Source organism: Ptychodera flava, chromosome 9 (genome assembly GCF_041260155.1).
Source record: "Ptychodera flava strain L36383 chromosome 9, AS_Pfla_20210202, whole genome shotgun sequence".
NCBI classification, from domain to species: Eukaryota; Metazoa; Hemichordata; class Enteropneusta; family Ptychoderidae; genus Ptychodera; species Ptychodera flava.
In genome coordinates this window covers 20,797,323-20,810,614 of record NC_091936.1, presented here as the reverse complement: position 1 = coordinate 20,810,614, position 13,292 = coordinate 20,797,323, and the positions used below count along the sequence as shown (strand labels likewise).

Below are 13,292 nucleotides of genomic sequence, written 5' to 3'. Positions count from 1 at the left end.
GAGGTCAGGAAATGACACAGGAAGTACACAGGAAGTACACAGGAAGTACACGAGGGCAAAATCAAACTTTATTTTCTAAAATGAAAAAAACAAAAATGAAATAAAACAATAAATTACATCACAATAAGGCAATCGACATGGTAGGTGAAATTTACTCAGGATCTTTGTCGGCGGACTTTGGCCTTCATATTCCTCTGAAGAGCTCTACACGATATTATAAGCGGTTTCAATAATTTTTTTTCAAGTATTTTCCAGAAAGTGCTTTCTCGCGAATGTGATGGTCTCCCTGTGTGTAAATATCTAAAGGGTGTAGTTTTATTACTTCCGGTCGGAAATATTTAACATTATGAGATCGACATTTAACAGATTACCATGTACGGCTTTCATTCTAATCTCCAATTCAATTTAATTTTGTTTAAGCTTTAAAGTCTTAAAAAAAGTTGCTAAAATTACACTTGGCAAGTTTAGTGGTAAAGGTGCTAAAAAAACCGACAAAAGTTTTTTATCTACATTATTTTTCGGTCTTCAATTTTCTGCGATCTAAAGTGTCAGCAATGACGTCATAGCTCGTTTTATCTTGTCTCGCTTTCCCCTCATAATATGATCTTCTCATTAAGTAAGACCAAATCAAGAAATCCCTGTGTAGGATGAAATTCTTAAAGGAATACATTCAAGTTTGGCAGTGGGAGCGCCGAACAAAAGATAAGAAAGAAAAGATCGAGATAATCTTCTAATATGCGATGATAACGAAGAAAAAGGTCTCCCATACACTACATGAGTAAAGTCAGCGTTGCCATCATATAAGACCATCGGGAGCTTTTTGTGTTGTTAGCTGGGAAGCGTTGATAAATTTTTTAGGTTGATCTGCTGGCGTAGTCACACTTATCTGTAAAACATTAAGAAAAAAATAAATTTCAATGTTTCATGGTGCACATAAGTTGGTTCTCAAACACATTTTACCACAATGTCTACGGTGTCACATTTGAAAGGTTTGGAAAAACTTTGATCAAAGCACTACAGGTTTTATACAATGGTAATAGGACGAGGCCCAGCAGACTAGACAGGGTATTTCAATACACATAAATGTTTCACATAGACAAGATGATGACAAAGTGAACTAGAATACAGGAAAATCCGGCAATAATAAAGACCGAGTGTGACCTTCAATGCAGTGATTTAATAACATGTCTGTTTTCGAAGCATAATGATTTCCATGACCTGGGGACTATTTCAACCCGGTCATATTTTTACCCACGCGTTTTAAAAAGGCTCTCGACCTGAGGCCTGAAAGTGTAATGAGTGGTATCGGCTCGAGACAAGCTAAGTTGCGAGTCTCTAAATAATCAGATGGGAAACAACTGCTACTGTACCTCAAAAGCATCATGGCCATTATGCTGGAGAAGACGATTGCCAGAAAACCGCCCTGCACATGCTCTGCTCCGTCTTTGAGGTCATCTGTAACAGTTAATATTAGTTTTGTATTACCATAGCGATGAACAACTCAGTTTGTTTAAAAAAAAACTCAGTCCGTGAAAAATTGGTCCCGGCAAAAAAACAGTGAAGACCGTTTAATTGTCAAAGCTACTGGTGTCGATTTAAATGTTGTTGCTATAATATAAAATAAATAACAAAGCAGGCAAGTATGTTTTATGGAATATCAAAATTGAGGTTAAAAATTAGAGAAATCTGTTGATAAATGGCTGGCTAGACACCTTTAAATTTGATTTATTAAACAATATTTACATCTCTGAGATAATGTAAGACAATAACTGGTTATCGAAAGTCGTCTTGATTGTTATTTTTGCCTCCACTTAGTTTGAAAAGATGAATTTGAACAGTTTAAACTTTCTTTGGGTACGTGCAAAGAGTTTGCTTATGACCTTTGACCTTGGACGAGAAACTCACCTATTTTATCCTCTATGTCGTCTTTGATATCATCAATGGTATCATCAATATCTTTCACTCCTGCTCCTGCCTTTTCTTTCAAGGAGCAGAGGACCTCGGTGATTTTCTTGTTCAACTTGCAGGCTTTGACAGACAACATGCATTTGTTGCTGTACTCCTGGATCTCGTCAGATCCGTCGGTCTGTCCGCACACTGGGTCGTAGCTTTCGATGCAGAACTCAGGGCATTTGCAAATCGAGTGCGTACCTTCGTTGACGCACTGGGCATCTTCGTGCTCACATTTGTGGTTTATGCAGGGATCTGAGGAGAGAGAGAGAGAGAGAGAGAGAGAGAGAGAGAGAGAGAGAGAGAGAGAGAGAGAGAGAGAGAGAGAGAGAGAGAGAGAGAGACAGACAGACAGACAGACAGACAGACAGACAGACAGACAGACAGACCGAGAGACAGAGAGAAACAGAGACAGAGAGAGGTAAACGACAGATTAATAGTAATACAAAACCTGTTGATGTATATTCCATGATTTTTGCTTTGCTTGTAAAACAAAGTAGTTTTACGCCAACAATGAGTTCAAAATCCCCAGTGTTCAATTCAACTCTTCATCTCAACCCTGTACGTGTGTAATTTTCAATGTTACTGTTGACCTGACGAACTATAAGTCCGGACCGGAATCCAGTTATTAACAATAGTATTGCATGTTGTGCACATCAAGACTAACTTTGTAGTTCAACATAATCTCGTTTTATAAAAGTAATGGACATTAAACATTTTGTTTTCTAGCAGAAAAATCTTCGAAAATTTTATATACAGTTACAATGATGGTACCCTTAACGTCCTGAGAGCGCTAGCGTAAACGCCGATCATGAACGTGTATAGTGTCCAACTGTTGCATACTGTCCATTAAGCAGCCTAGCACTGTGAGCTATGCTGCTAATTTCAATCCCGCACTCATTAAGTACATCTCAAACATGACCATTCTAAAATTTGCCGAAACCGTATTCAAGGAATCTTTGAATGCAGGAACTAGACGGTTAAACCCAAATTTTATGTAATCTTTCGAAACAAAACAACGCTAAAGGTGTTGCAAAGCAAAGAAACGCCATTTCAAAAGCCTCTTAGTTCAGAGCTTTCCAGAGCATTAGGGAAGTTCGGTTTTGTTTTTTTGAGTTTTTTGTTTTGTTTTGTTTGTTTTTTTAAATTCGTCGTTGATGCTTCCTGTGTGATTTATTATTCGACAATTTATGGAACGATTTAACAAGCTCTCGAGACTAGGCTGAGAAGGTACAGTTTACTATATGCATGGAACGTATTGAATTTCAGTGGATATGGATAAATCGTATGATTTGCAATGAAGTGTTTCAGGACTCTCCAATTATCATGCACATGTCTTGTACAGCACATACAATCCAATAAATGACGTTATACCATATCACATCACATCACATCACATCACATCACATCACAAGGTGAAAATTTCATATTGACTCATCACATCCTATCACTATACACACATCACATCATCTACTTCATCAAGTCTGTGTCCCCCGCATTGTGAATAACAAGTAGCCATATTTTTGCTACCGGTCGTGCAACTAAGGGAGCTGGTAGCCCTCCTCCACCCGGTGACCACCCGCAACCTTCCCTGTAACCATGGATACCTACCTTCTGCTTGAGGAGGGTGGCAGTGTGTTCCTCCACAGGCATTCCTACAGCACTTGTCCACACTGTTGCATTGTGAGTCGAATTCACAATCACGAGAACAGGTGCCGACTAACTCCGGAATTATCAGAGGGCAATGACCTGATTTCGGGGTTTCGTCAACAGCTGCAAAGAGAACATTCGAACGTCATGTCATGATACATCAATTGCGATGAACTTGAATCTATGGTATTTTCATAAGACTTTGGTTTTAGACTTCAGGCAATATACTGTCCAACAACTATATACATGTCTCCTTAATTTTCCATTATCATAATGGAGAGGTCGCATTTAAAACAGGTGTATCAAATGTAAAGTGTGTAGTGTACCCCTAACATAATGCCGTTAAATATTAATATGCATCATTCTCCCCCCCTGAAGATAACAGCTATGTTTCTCTGGCGTCATCACTTTATATGGCCGACACAAATTTTTGCAATTGCACTGTTCAATGGCCGACAAAGTACCGACAGTACGAAATAGCCCATCATTTTTAACAGGCTTTAAAGTAGTTCCCGCCTCGAAAAATGAAATATCTAAACTTTTACTTAAACTTTTTTCCAGGCATAATTTAACCCATTCTCTTACCAAATCAAGAATAAAAACCGGGGGTCGCTGTGCACATTTTGGAACTGGAGAAACAAATTGCCTATTTATTACCGATGCTTGAAATTCAAAATGTCCGCCATCCCTGTGTTAACTCTATTTGGAACAGTTAAAGTTTTTGAGTTTCACACAAATAAGCCAATAAAAACTTTATATACTCCACGACCTTTAAAATGAGCCCCCACAAATGACAGATCAAAAGAATATTGTAAAAGTTTGATAGTCTGAAAATCTGTCACCGAGGCTCAATCTAGCTCAATATTACTGGTAATTATGTGCATGGCATTTAATCTAATGTATTCTAAACGTAATTTCGACTTACGATCCCGAATAATTACTGATAGACATCGCAATGAAACGGCAAGACCTCGTCTTTTACCGGTCTGAACATCAAAGTACTATAAGCTAGGTCTGGGTACACGAGAAGAAGTTTTGAGGCCGAAAAACTGATCGTTGCCGAGCTGACGTTGTCGATGGCTTAAACCATGTATTACTCTTAGATGAGGCGGAGGTGACCACATTATCTGTCATTTCACGTGAGGAAATGGCGCGTTCTGAAACTCTCTTATTTTTCAACGATTCGTGCAATGTAACCTTCTGCTAAAAAATCATCGCAGTCACAGTAAACCAGAAAGTTTCAACTCTTCTTTACTGAGCAAAATACTGTTGTCTTACTGTTGTATCCAAGAGAAGTTTGAAAAACAAGTCACAAATCATTACTTTGTCTTTGTCAACAGTTACGTCATAGAAGCAGACATACAACAAGTGTTGCCCGACAGAAACAGCGACGAAAATCACGAAAGTCGAAGCAATCTGAACAAACTGAGACTGGATATGTCACTATCTAATCTGTTGTCTGTTTAAATCGGTGACCATTTCCTGCATGCGATACATCATCATCGGTTTTGCTCGGCAAATCTAATGAATCATATTCAATATTTTGATAGAATCGAAAACCTGGAAGCAGAACAGAACTTTGCGAGCTCGGCAACTTGCAGATAAAGCCAAATAAAAAATATGTTTGTTCAAATAAAAAAATGTGTGTTTCCGGTAACCCGAACAAAGCTTTTTAAAAACCATCCGCCTCCTTTTTTTTCTCATTTTCAAAAATCGGGCATTATTTGGCCGAATTTCCGTGTCTTTGATGGTTCACACTAAAATACAAATAGAAATTCTGAAAAGTCCCGACCAACCTACCGTATTTCCTGAGGGCTTGTTAATGGAAACACACGCATTTTTTTTGTGCCTAATCTTATCCTAGTTAGGATGTAACGAATCTAATGGCGATATGGGAGATTGATTGCCCAAACATTGTCAGAAAGTCTGCCCCAGGCGATACTGTTATCACTGACAATCAGACTTATCGATATTTACACACCAAGGAGAATAAAACAACAAAAAATTAGGAACATTTTGCTTTTGGAATGGCAACTTCTTCTGGTTGAAAAATGTTTTCTGCCTTGGTGTGTACGATCTGCTGGGAGATTTAACTCCTTGAATCTCTCGAAACGTTTTCAAAGTCGCACTATCAGCTGACAGCAAGTCTTTGTTACCTGTCTCGTCAATTCTAACGGTTTATAATTAACGTTTAACTAACTTATATGGCGTCGTGTTTGCACCATATCAGACCTTTGATTCTCGCGTCGCTTACCTCGAACACACGCCTCACCACATGACGGGATGCCGACAAAACTTCACGAATAATTCGAATAAAGATTAGATTCCTGGGTCTGAGATAAAAAGTAATATTAGTCTAACGTGTAGTACGGCACAAAAACTGATTATTTAGAAAAACTGAATTTTACCTTGTGAATATGCCGACGCCACGAAACAGCAGACAATGAAGATAAAAACTGCACAGGACTTCATGGTAAACCTTCAGCCACTTGTTAGTCTTTCAACTGTACCGCAACAACTTTTGTACGCAGATTTATGTAAAATTGTAGCTCCTATTATTCGCCTATCTGGAGTTCAACCTGTAGTGACCCCCTTTGAGTAAATCGACTGGTTTTTATGTCTTCCTAACTCGGACCCGACAGTGGGATGGTGCCGTGACTCCCTACAGTTGGCTTGCAATGACATCACTTCCGTTTAAGAACTATGGTTTCAGGTGCGCAATGAGATATCACCGTTATTCAAACAGCCCCTTGCAATGTTTATCAGGTTTTTTAACTCTATGCCCTTATAAAGTACGCACTTGTGTTGGACACTTTTAGAACCCCTGAGCTAAACAAAGGTCACAACTTGCAGCTGGCATGTTAACCAGTTACTGGTACGATTTTAAGAGAAAAAATACAATGTGCAGGTTGAAAAAAAATCGTCTAAAACAATTACGACTAAAATATTTTCAAAACCATAAACTGCCTACAGGTTATTTACATTATGACTATACACGAGTTTTACAATCGCGGTGTAAGTTGGTACCCGTTGGTGAATTCATAAATTATGGACGACACGGAAGGACATGCTGCTGTTACTAGACTAAGCTTTCAAGAGATCATATTGTTTCAGTCTACCAACCAAAGTATGCATAACCATATATCTGAATATTTATTAAAGTTAGGTACAGCAAATATTTCTTTTTTATTCACACCTTAAATCGTAGCAGAGCGACTAATTATCAATACACATGTATGAGCACATATTCATTAATGAAGCGCAGCTCTTGAGTCAGTTTTCCAGTTCAGTTAAATATTTAAAAATATGTAGGACAACCTGCCTTATTCCGCCATTATCAGTATATATTATTCGACAATCGACGGAAATTTATAAACGCAAGGGCTGGCCATTAATTTTATGAGTGTGTGTACAAAGGTCGTTTATAGATGCATAGACATTATAGACACACATAGACGAGGTGTTGTTTTTCAATGATTAAAATTGCGCCCACGGTTCAATATTTGAGGAGGATCGGTCTATGACACAAAAATGTGTATTTCCTCTTCATTGAAGTGACTGGCAGGGATTTGGATGTTTACTTGTTGACCTGATGATTCACATGTATCAAAACAATGCACAAGTATCTTCATTTGCTTGATGTGTAATTGTCGTATGGGCCGGGGGCGTTGTAAACTATCTTGATGGACGGACCGGAGAGCTTTGTTAGATAGGTTACTAAGATGGCCAACTTGGGTTGGTAACAAAAAATATCAAAACCCTGAGATTGAAAAGGGGGAAAGAAGACTGGAGAAAGGGTCGACAAGATGTCGAAGACTAATGAAATCGGTAGATTCAAGTTAGTTATTGTCGTCAAATACAATGCTAACATCATCTGTGTATGTGGGCAGAACGATTTCAGAAGGCCTGGCAACCAATTGTACTTCAATTGCCCACGTATCCAATTTTCAAGCACCTATACTTTAACCCGAAGTTTAAGCATTTGTGAAGAACGTGTCGACCCAACATAGAAACGGAATTTGAAGAACTTGTTCAACAGACAACATGAATAGAGTAAACAGTTTGTTATCTGATAGATCAACGCCGACATGTGTACAGTTGACATTTGCTAGATCTGTGCGGCTAACTCATATTCTCTCTGAATTGCAGTTGCGTAGGGAGTTTGTCCAAGGGGACAGGACCTCTTCACTTCTAGCAGGTGCAGCCAACGGAGCTATTCATCGGAAAAAGCTATTTCAGGGGCATTTTTGAGGGCAGGGGAAATTTTAATTTTGCTCGGGTAGGGGACTTGTTTTTAGGTGGCAGGGGAGCAAATTTTAGGGGTTTTTTGTAGGGCAGGGCGGATATCGGTTGATTGTCCTGGGGACAGGGCTTGGCGAAAACGTTTTGAGGGTAATTGTTGCCAGGGCAGGGGAAATTGGCAAGTTTTTTTCGTCACAGGGCGAGGGAGCTTCAAAAATTCACAGCGGGGAAGGGAAACAGGCAAAAATAAGTGGGGAATGGGTAAAAATGAAGTTTGAGTTCGGGAGGGTAGGCCTAAGTCGAAAAATTTTCTGTGGGAGGGCAAATTATGAACAGCTAATTAATTACCCTCTGGACTTAAAATTAATCAGTTCACATTACTTGTCATGCACAATATATCTCATCATAGTAAGGACCCATTTAAAAGTGCATTGTTCGTTGGCTGCACCTAATCTAGAACAGGTGGTGGGGGCAACACGCATATCACCGGAGCGTATCACCCTTCCCCACTCTTCATGTGGCGTACCTATACTTATACCACCTCATGCTTTAGTGAGGCGCATGTCGCATGTTATGCTGTCAACAATTCGGTGTCAGGCTAAAACCTGATTTAATTAAGCTTACTTCTCGCCAACACCTGGCAACTGTAATAAAATGACGTGTTACTGTCGGCACACCTTTTTTACTACAGGTGTTGTAGCAGTATTTAACTCATTTACAACACTGTGTCTCCAGCTTATCTTTTTTCGGAGCAATTTGGTATTTTAGTACTTGCAATTGTGTTTAAGACGTAGCAAATGCAGAGCAAATAATGCATGGTTTCCTATTTTTTCATTTTTCATAGCATGAATAAATTGTTTTGCTTTAAGCATAGACCCTCGAGGGTCTATGCTTTTAGTATGAGATGATTGTAAATGACTTAAGCACCTTTGTCTTCAAAATGTACATCAAGAAGGTTAGGTCTCAGATTGCAATTGTCAACAAGGAAAATAGACTCCTGTAGAAATTATAAAACTCGTCTCAAAGATTGTCAGAGAGTTTACATGACGAAAATACCAGTGAATGGGCTTATGTTTCGTCATTGCTCTTACAGAAGGAGCAGAGGGGTACCTTGAGGTCTGACAATCAAAGGTAGAGCAACTGAGAGGGGAAAAAGCAACACCAAAAGTACAGTGTTTATCATTGTGATAACCAAAAACGAAAGCTGAGATACCGAGAAGCGGGAAGTTGTGTTTAATCACGAAAATTAATGTGAAAATCATTGAAAGCGAAATATTGTATATTTTCCCAACGAATAAGAATTGGCCGTACCAAAATTACTACCAGATGGTGCAACGCATAGAATCAGGATTTCCCCACCCCCACAAACTCATACCGGCGAATCACTGTTTCATACCAAATACATTGAAAGTGAAATATTATGTGTTCTTCCCAATGAATTAGAACTGACCGTACCAAAACTGCAACAAGATGGTGCAATACATAGAATCAGGAACTGTTCCCTAGACTCGTGCCAGTGAATCACTGTCTCTTTAATGATGTGTTTTGTAGATCGTCCATCATTCTATTGTCGGAAGCGACATCTCTATGGTATAGCTTCGTTTTCGTAATGTTTAGAAGAGTTACAAGACAAATGCCTCAGCAACATATATAATAGTTGCTACATGCAGTATCGTACATGCTAATTAAAGGTATACAGTCATCTGTAATCTAAACATGCCCATATATGGTCAAAAAGGCGTTCCTTGGTATTCAAAATGCCCACATGAGGGCGCTGTTAATAAAAAGCGGCCACCCGCTTAAAATATTGGTTAGATTTTCTCTTCCATGGTAACTGCGGCAAAATTGGAACAGGTGACAATATAACTTTAAATGTAAAATGAAATGTATGTATATTTTATGCAAATTGACGCTTTGATTTTGTGCCGACAGCTTGTTTATGAATGGAGAACTCCTGTTCTTGTTGTACTTGGGCCTCAGCCCAAGTACATTTGTTTTCATTCCGTGGGAAAAAACTCTGTAAGGTATAACCATTTCTGGCTGAGACCAGGGAGGGCAAAATGTCTTGTCTTCATCTTTCTTGGCATAATAATGGCGTAATGATGTTAACTGAATGGAAGTGCTGCTCTCAGCCAGTCTTGAATAAGTGAGATGTGAATATTAATGCTTCTCTATCTGAGTTTTTGCCACAAAATCTTCTGAATATAATCAAAATGTGCATCGAAATGCAACAATTAATGCACCCTCCGTTTCCTAGGCGATGGCACGACCCTTGCTACACCCACTGGACGAGCCAAAGTTGGAGGGGTAATTTCAGTTTGGTCGAACAAGAGGGCTCGAGACCAGAATTTAACATTTAAACTTGAAACATGTTTAATCGCTGACAAGATGTGGACTAGTGTTAATCAGAGTATAGATGAGAAAAGGAAAGGTTTTATATCCCGGACACAATGAAAAACATTACGACTGGAAACTCTACCCCCAGTTGAGAATAGTAATGCCCACAGCGATGGAGAACATTTATCCTTGAGCTGAGAAAACCAGACCATCGTTTCGAAATAGAGCTGCAGATTCGAGAAGCTCGTTCAAAATAGCTAGGTACACCCCATAAAGGGGTGGTTTCGAGTTTTGAGGGCAAATTTCGCCTCCTTCATATAGAAATCGTACGTTTGTTTTTCCAGGAGAACACACCATTTGACACAAATTTGCATGTAAAGGGGTCGCCAGTAAGCACGTGGTCAAATCTGGCATAAGAAACAATATGAAATGTTGGGTAAAGCCAGTCCAAAATAAACTGATTTGAACTTTTGTGTTTTGTAATTTATACCACTGCAGTAACATTACCTTTTTTGACAACATCACACAATGTAATACGATTTGAAACTCAATACTCCGACGTATTCTGTGTCTCCTTTGCTAAAAAATACGGTATGCCGATTACCATGTAAGGAGATGATGACGTCAAGACAGATTTGTAGTGCGTTTGGTCCTGGATGGTGCACGAAGTTTTGTCAAGGTAGCTTGTGTATTTATTTCCTAAATGGGAGAGATTAGGGTCGATCTAAACGAAGGCTGAAGAATGTTATGATACTCTAAGCGAGCTGAACTCTAACGCGAATGGTTGGATAATTTGGAGGATGTCTAGAATGATCTCGTCTCATTAAGATTATTTGGCGGTCAGTATTGAATTTCAACTGCGTCACAAGTTTGCGAAATGAGTATTTCGTCGAACGGTCAACGAACGATATTTTAGAAATCTGGAGACATGGCACATCGCATTTTTATTTTAGTATTTTATATTTTACAAAAGATTTAAGAAGCAATGATTTTGTCGAAAATTCTGAAAAAAATATAGGAAGATTTGATCGCGAACACATTTTCACTTGGGGTCAACTAGCCCTCCGTACGATGCTGTGTGTTCCGCTACAGCTAATCGCCCCGCTCACCACAGCCCTGCAAAGACCCGTACGTAGGGTCGGTGACTTCAAATCCATTTTGGACTTGACGTAAAAAGCCAAATTACTGCCGAAATTCAGCGTCCTTGGGCCCAAGTCGTATCCCAGCCTACCTCAGCTACTCAATCGATTCCAAAATGACAGTCTTTTATTCACTTCTCGTAAATAACCGTTCGATGTCGGCAACTCTCTCGCTAGCCCTGCGTACGATGCTGTGTGTTAGCTGTACCACATGCACATAGCATCGTACGCGCACGCAGGGCTAGGGGTCAACATGGGGTCGCAGCCATGTTGCCTCAAAACTTATTTCGGTCTGCACTCAAAACTCAAAAATGTCGGATATGAACCTGAAAAATCGATGCAATTTTGTCAAACTTCTGCGAAATTTCAGCCTATAGACAAAATTTCATCTGGTAAGATAAATTTACTGAAATTTGATCGACAAATAATCCTGAGCTTGAACGTGACAGCTCGCCTTCTCCGGGAAGTCAAGCATCCAGCTCAGTGCCCATACACAGTTGCCCATATGGCCAGGTTTATGAGATTGTTTTCAAGCGACGGCGGCAGACCGTACGGGGCTCTGGATATGAACCTACCGCCGGTGTAGCTGTAATAACTGTTGCGTTGTTTTTAGTGCCCACGGACGAAGTCCTGGTGGAGTTATAGGTTTAGTCATGTCAGTCCGTCCGTCCGTCCGTTCACGCAGATATCTCAGACATGCCCAGGGCAATTTCTTTCAAACTTTGCACAAGAATAGTACCCAACCCCATACAGATGCACGTCGATTTGTTTCACAATGCGATCGAATTTGGCTGTGTTAGAGGACTTTTTAGTTTACACCTCCATAGACTTCCATGTATAGGGCAGTTCTCCATGGACTCCCATGTATAAGGCCAAGAAAAATAAAAATTTAGTTTCTCATCGTATTCATATTGCCTAAAGGATGCAGTGACACAGTTTTTGTCCCCACAGATAAAGTCCAGGGGGCTTATAGATTGGGTCATATCCGTCCGTGAGTCCATCAGTGAGTCCATCGGTTCACGCAGATATCTCAGACATTTTGACAAAATATCATGTGACCTTGGTGACCTTCGACCTCAAATATACATTGTTGTCCATAACTCAGTAACCACAAGTACTAAACCTTTCATATTTGGTATGATGGGACACCTTATTGTACGCCATTAATTATGCGCATATCTATTTTGAGCGAGCCAATAGAGCTAGAGGTCTGATTTTTGGTATATAGGAATAACTTAGCAATACAATTATTATGACAAAATGTCACGTGACCTCAATGACCTTTGACCTCAAATATATATATTTGTCCACAACTCAGTAACCACAAGTGCTACATCCTTCATATTTGGTATGATAAGACACCTTATGACACCACATATTGTACCTCGTTAATTATGCGCATATCTAATTTTGAGCGAGCCAATAGAGCTAGAGGTCTGATTTTTGGTATATAGGAATAACTTAGCAATACAATTATTTTGACAAAATGTCACGTGACCTCAATGACCTTTGACCTCAAATATATATATTTGTCCACAACTCAGTAACCACAAGTGCTACACCCTTCATATTTGGTATGATGGGACACCTTATGACACCACATATTGTACCTCATTAATTATGCGCATATCTAATTTTGAGCAAGCCAATAGAGCTGGATGTCCGATTTTTGGTATATAGGGATAACTATAGGGTAGAAATCTACATATGCCCATCTAAATATTAGACATCTACCATCGAAAACAAAAGAAATTTGCTGTAATTTGAATATTTAAGGAGTTTAAGCAATTTCCACTATAAATAAAGAACCCCTGCCTCAAACTCCACAAAAGTTGCTGGACATATTTTGCCGTTGTCATGCCATTGCTTCGTTTAATAACCAGTTAATCAAATGCCTAATTGACAGGAGGAAATTCAAGACCATATTTGAATAGTAGTATATATTGTCCTCAAAATTACTCTATCACGGCCCAA

At 39.3% G+C, this 13,292-nt stretch overlaps 1 protein-coding gene across 1 annotated transcript; it reads right to left on the bottom strand.

Moving 5' to 3' along the window:
* Positions 1-46: 46 nt before the first annotated feature.
* LOC139140302 (WAP, Kazal, immunoglobulin, Kunitz and NTR domain-containing protein-like) lies at positions 47-6,296 on the bottom strand. Its single transcript, XM_070709462.1, has 5 exons — positions 6,009-6,296; positions 3,562-3,723; positions 1,906-2,205; positions 1,371-1,455; positions 47-886 (listed from the first exon to the last, which is right to left on the bottom strand). Exons 1-5 carry the CDS (start codon positions 6,070-6,072, stop codon positions 883-885), a joined length of 615 nt encoding a protein of 204 aa, XP_070565563.1. The 5' UTR covers positions 6,073-6,296; the 3' UTR covers positions 47-882.
* Between the last annotated feature and the right edge of the window lie 6,996 nt (positions 6,297-13,292).

Excerpts from the sequence above, each read along its gene's own strand:
- LOC139140302 (XM_070709462.1), bottom strand. The coding sequence starts at position 6,072 with ATGAAGTCCTGTGCAGTTTTTATCTTCATTGTCTGCTGTTTCGTGGCG. Across the intron at positions 3,724-6,008 it reads GGCGTCGGCATATTCACAAG|CTGTTGACGAAACCCCGAAA; the intron begins GTAAAATTCAGT and ends TTCTCTTTGCAG. Across the intron at positions 2,206-3,561 it reads CCACCCTCCTCAAGCAGAAG|ATCCCTGCATAAACCACAAA; the intron begins GTAGGTATCCAT and ends CTCTCTCCTCAG.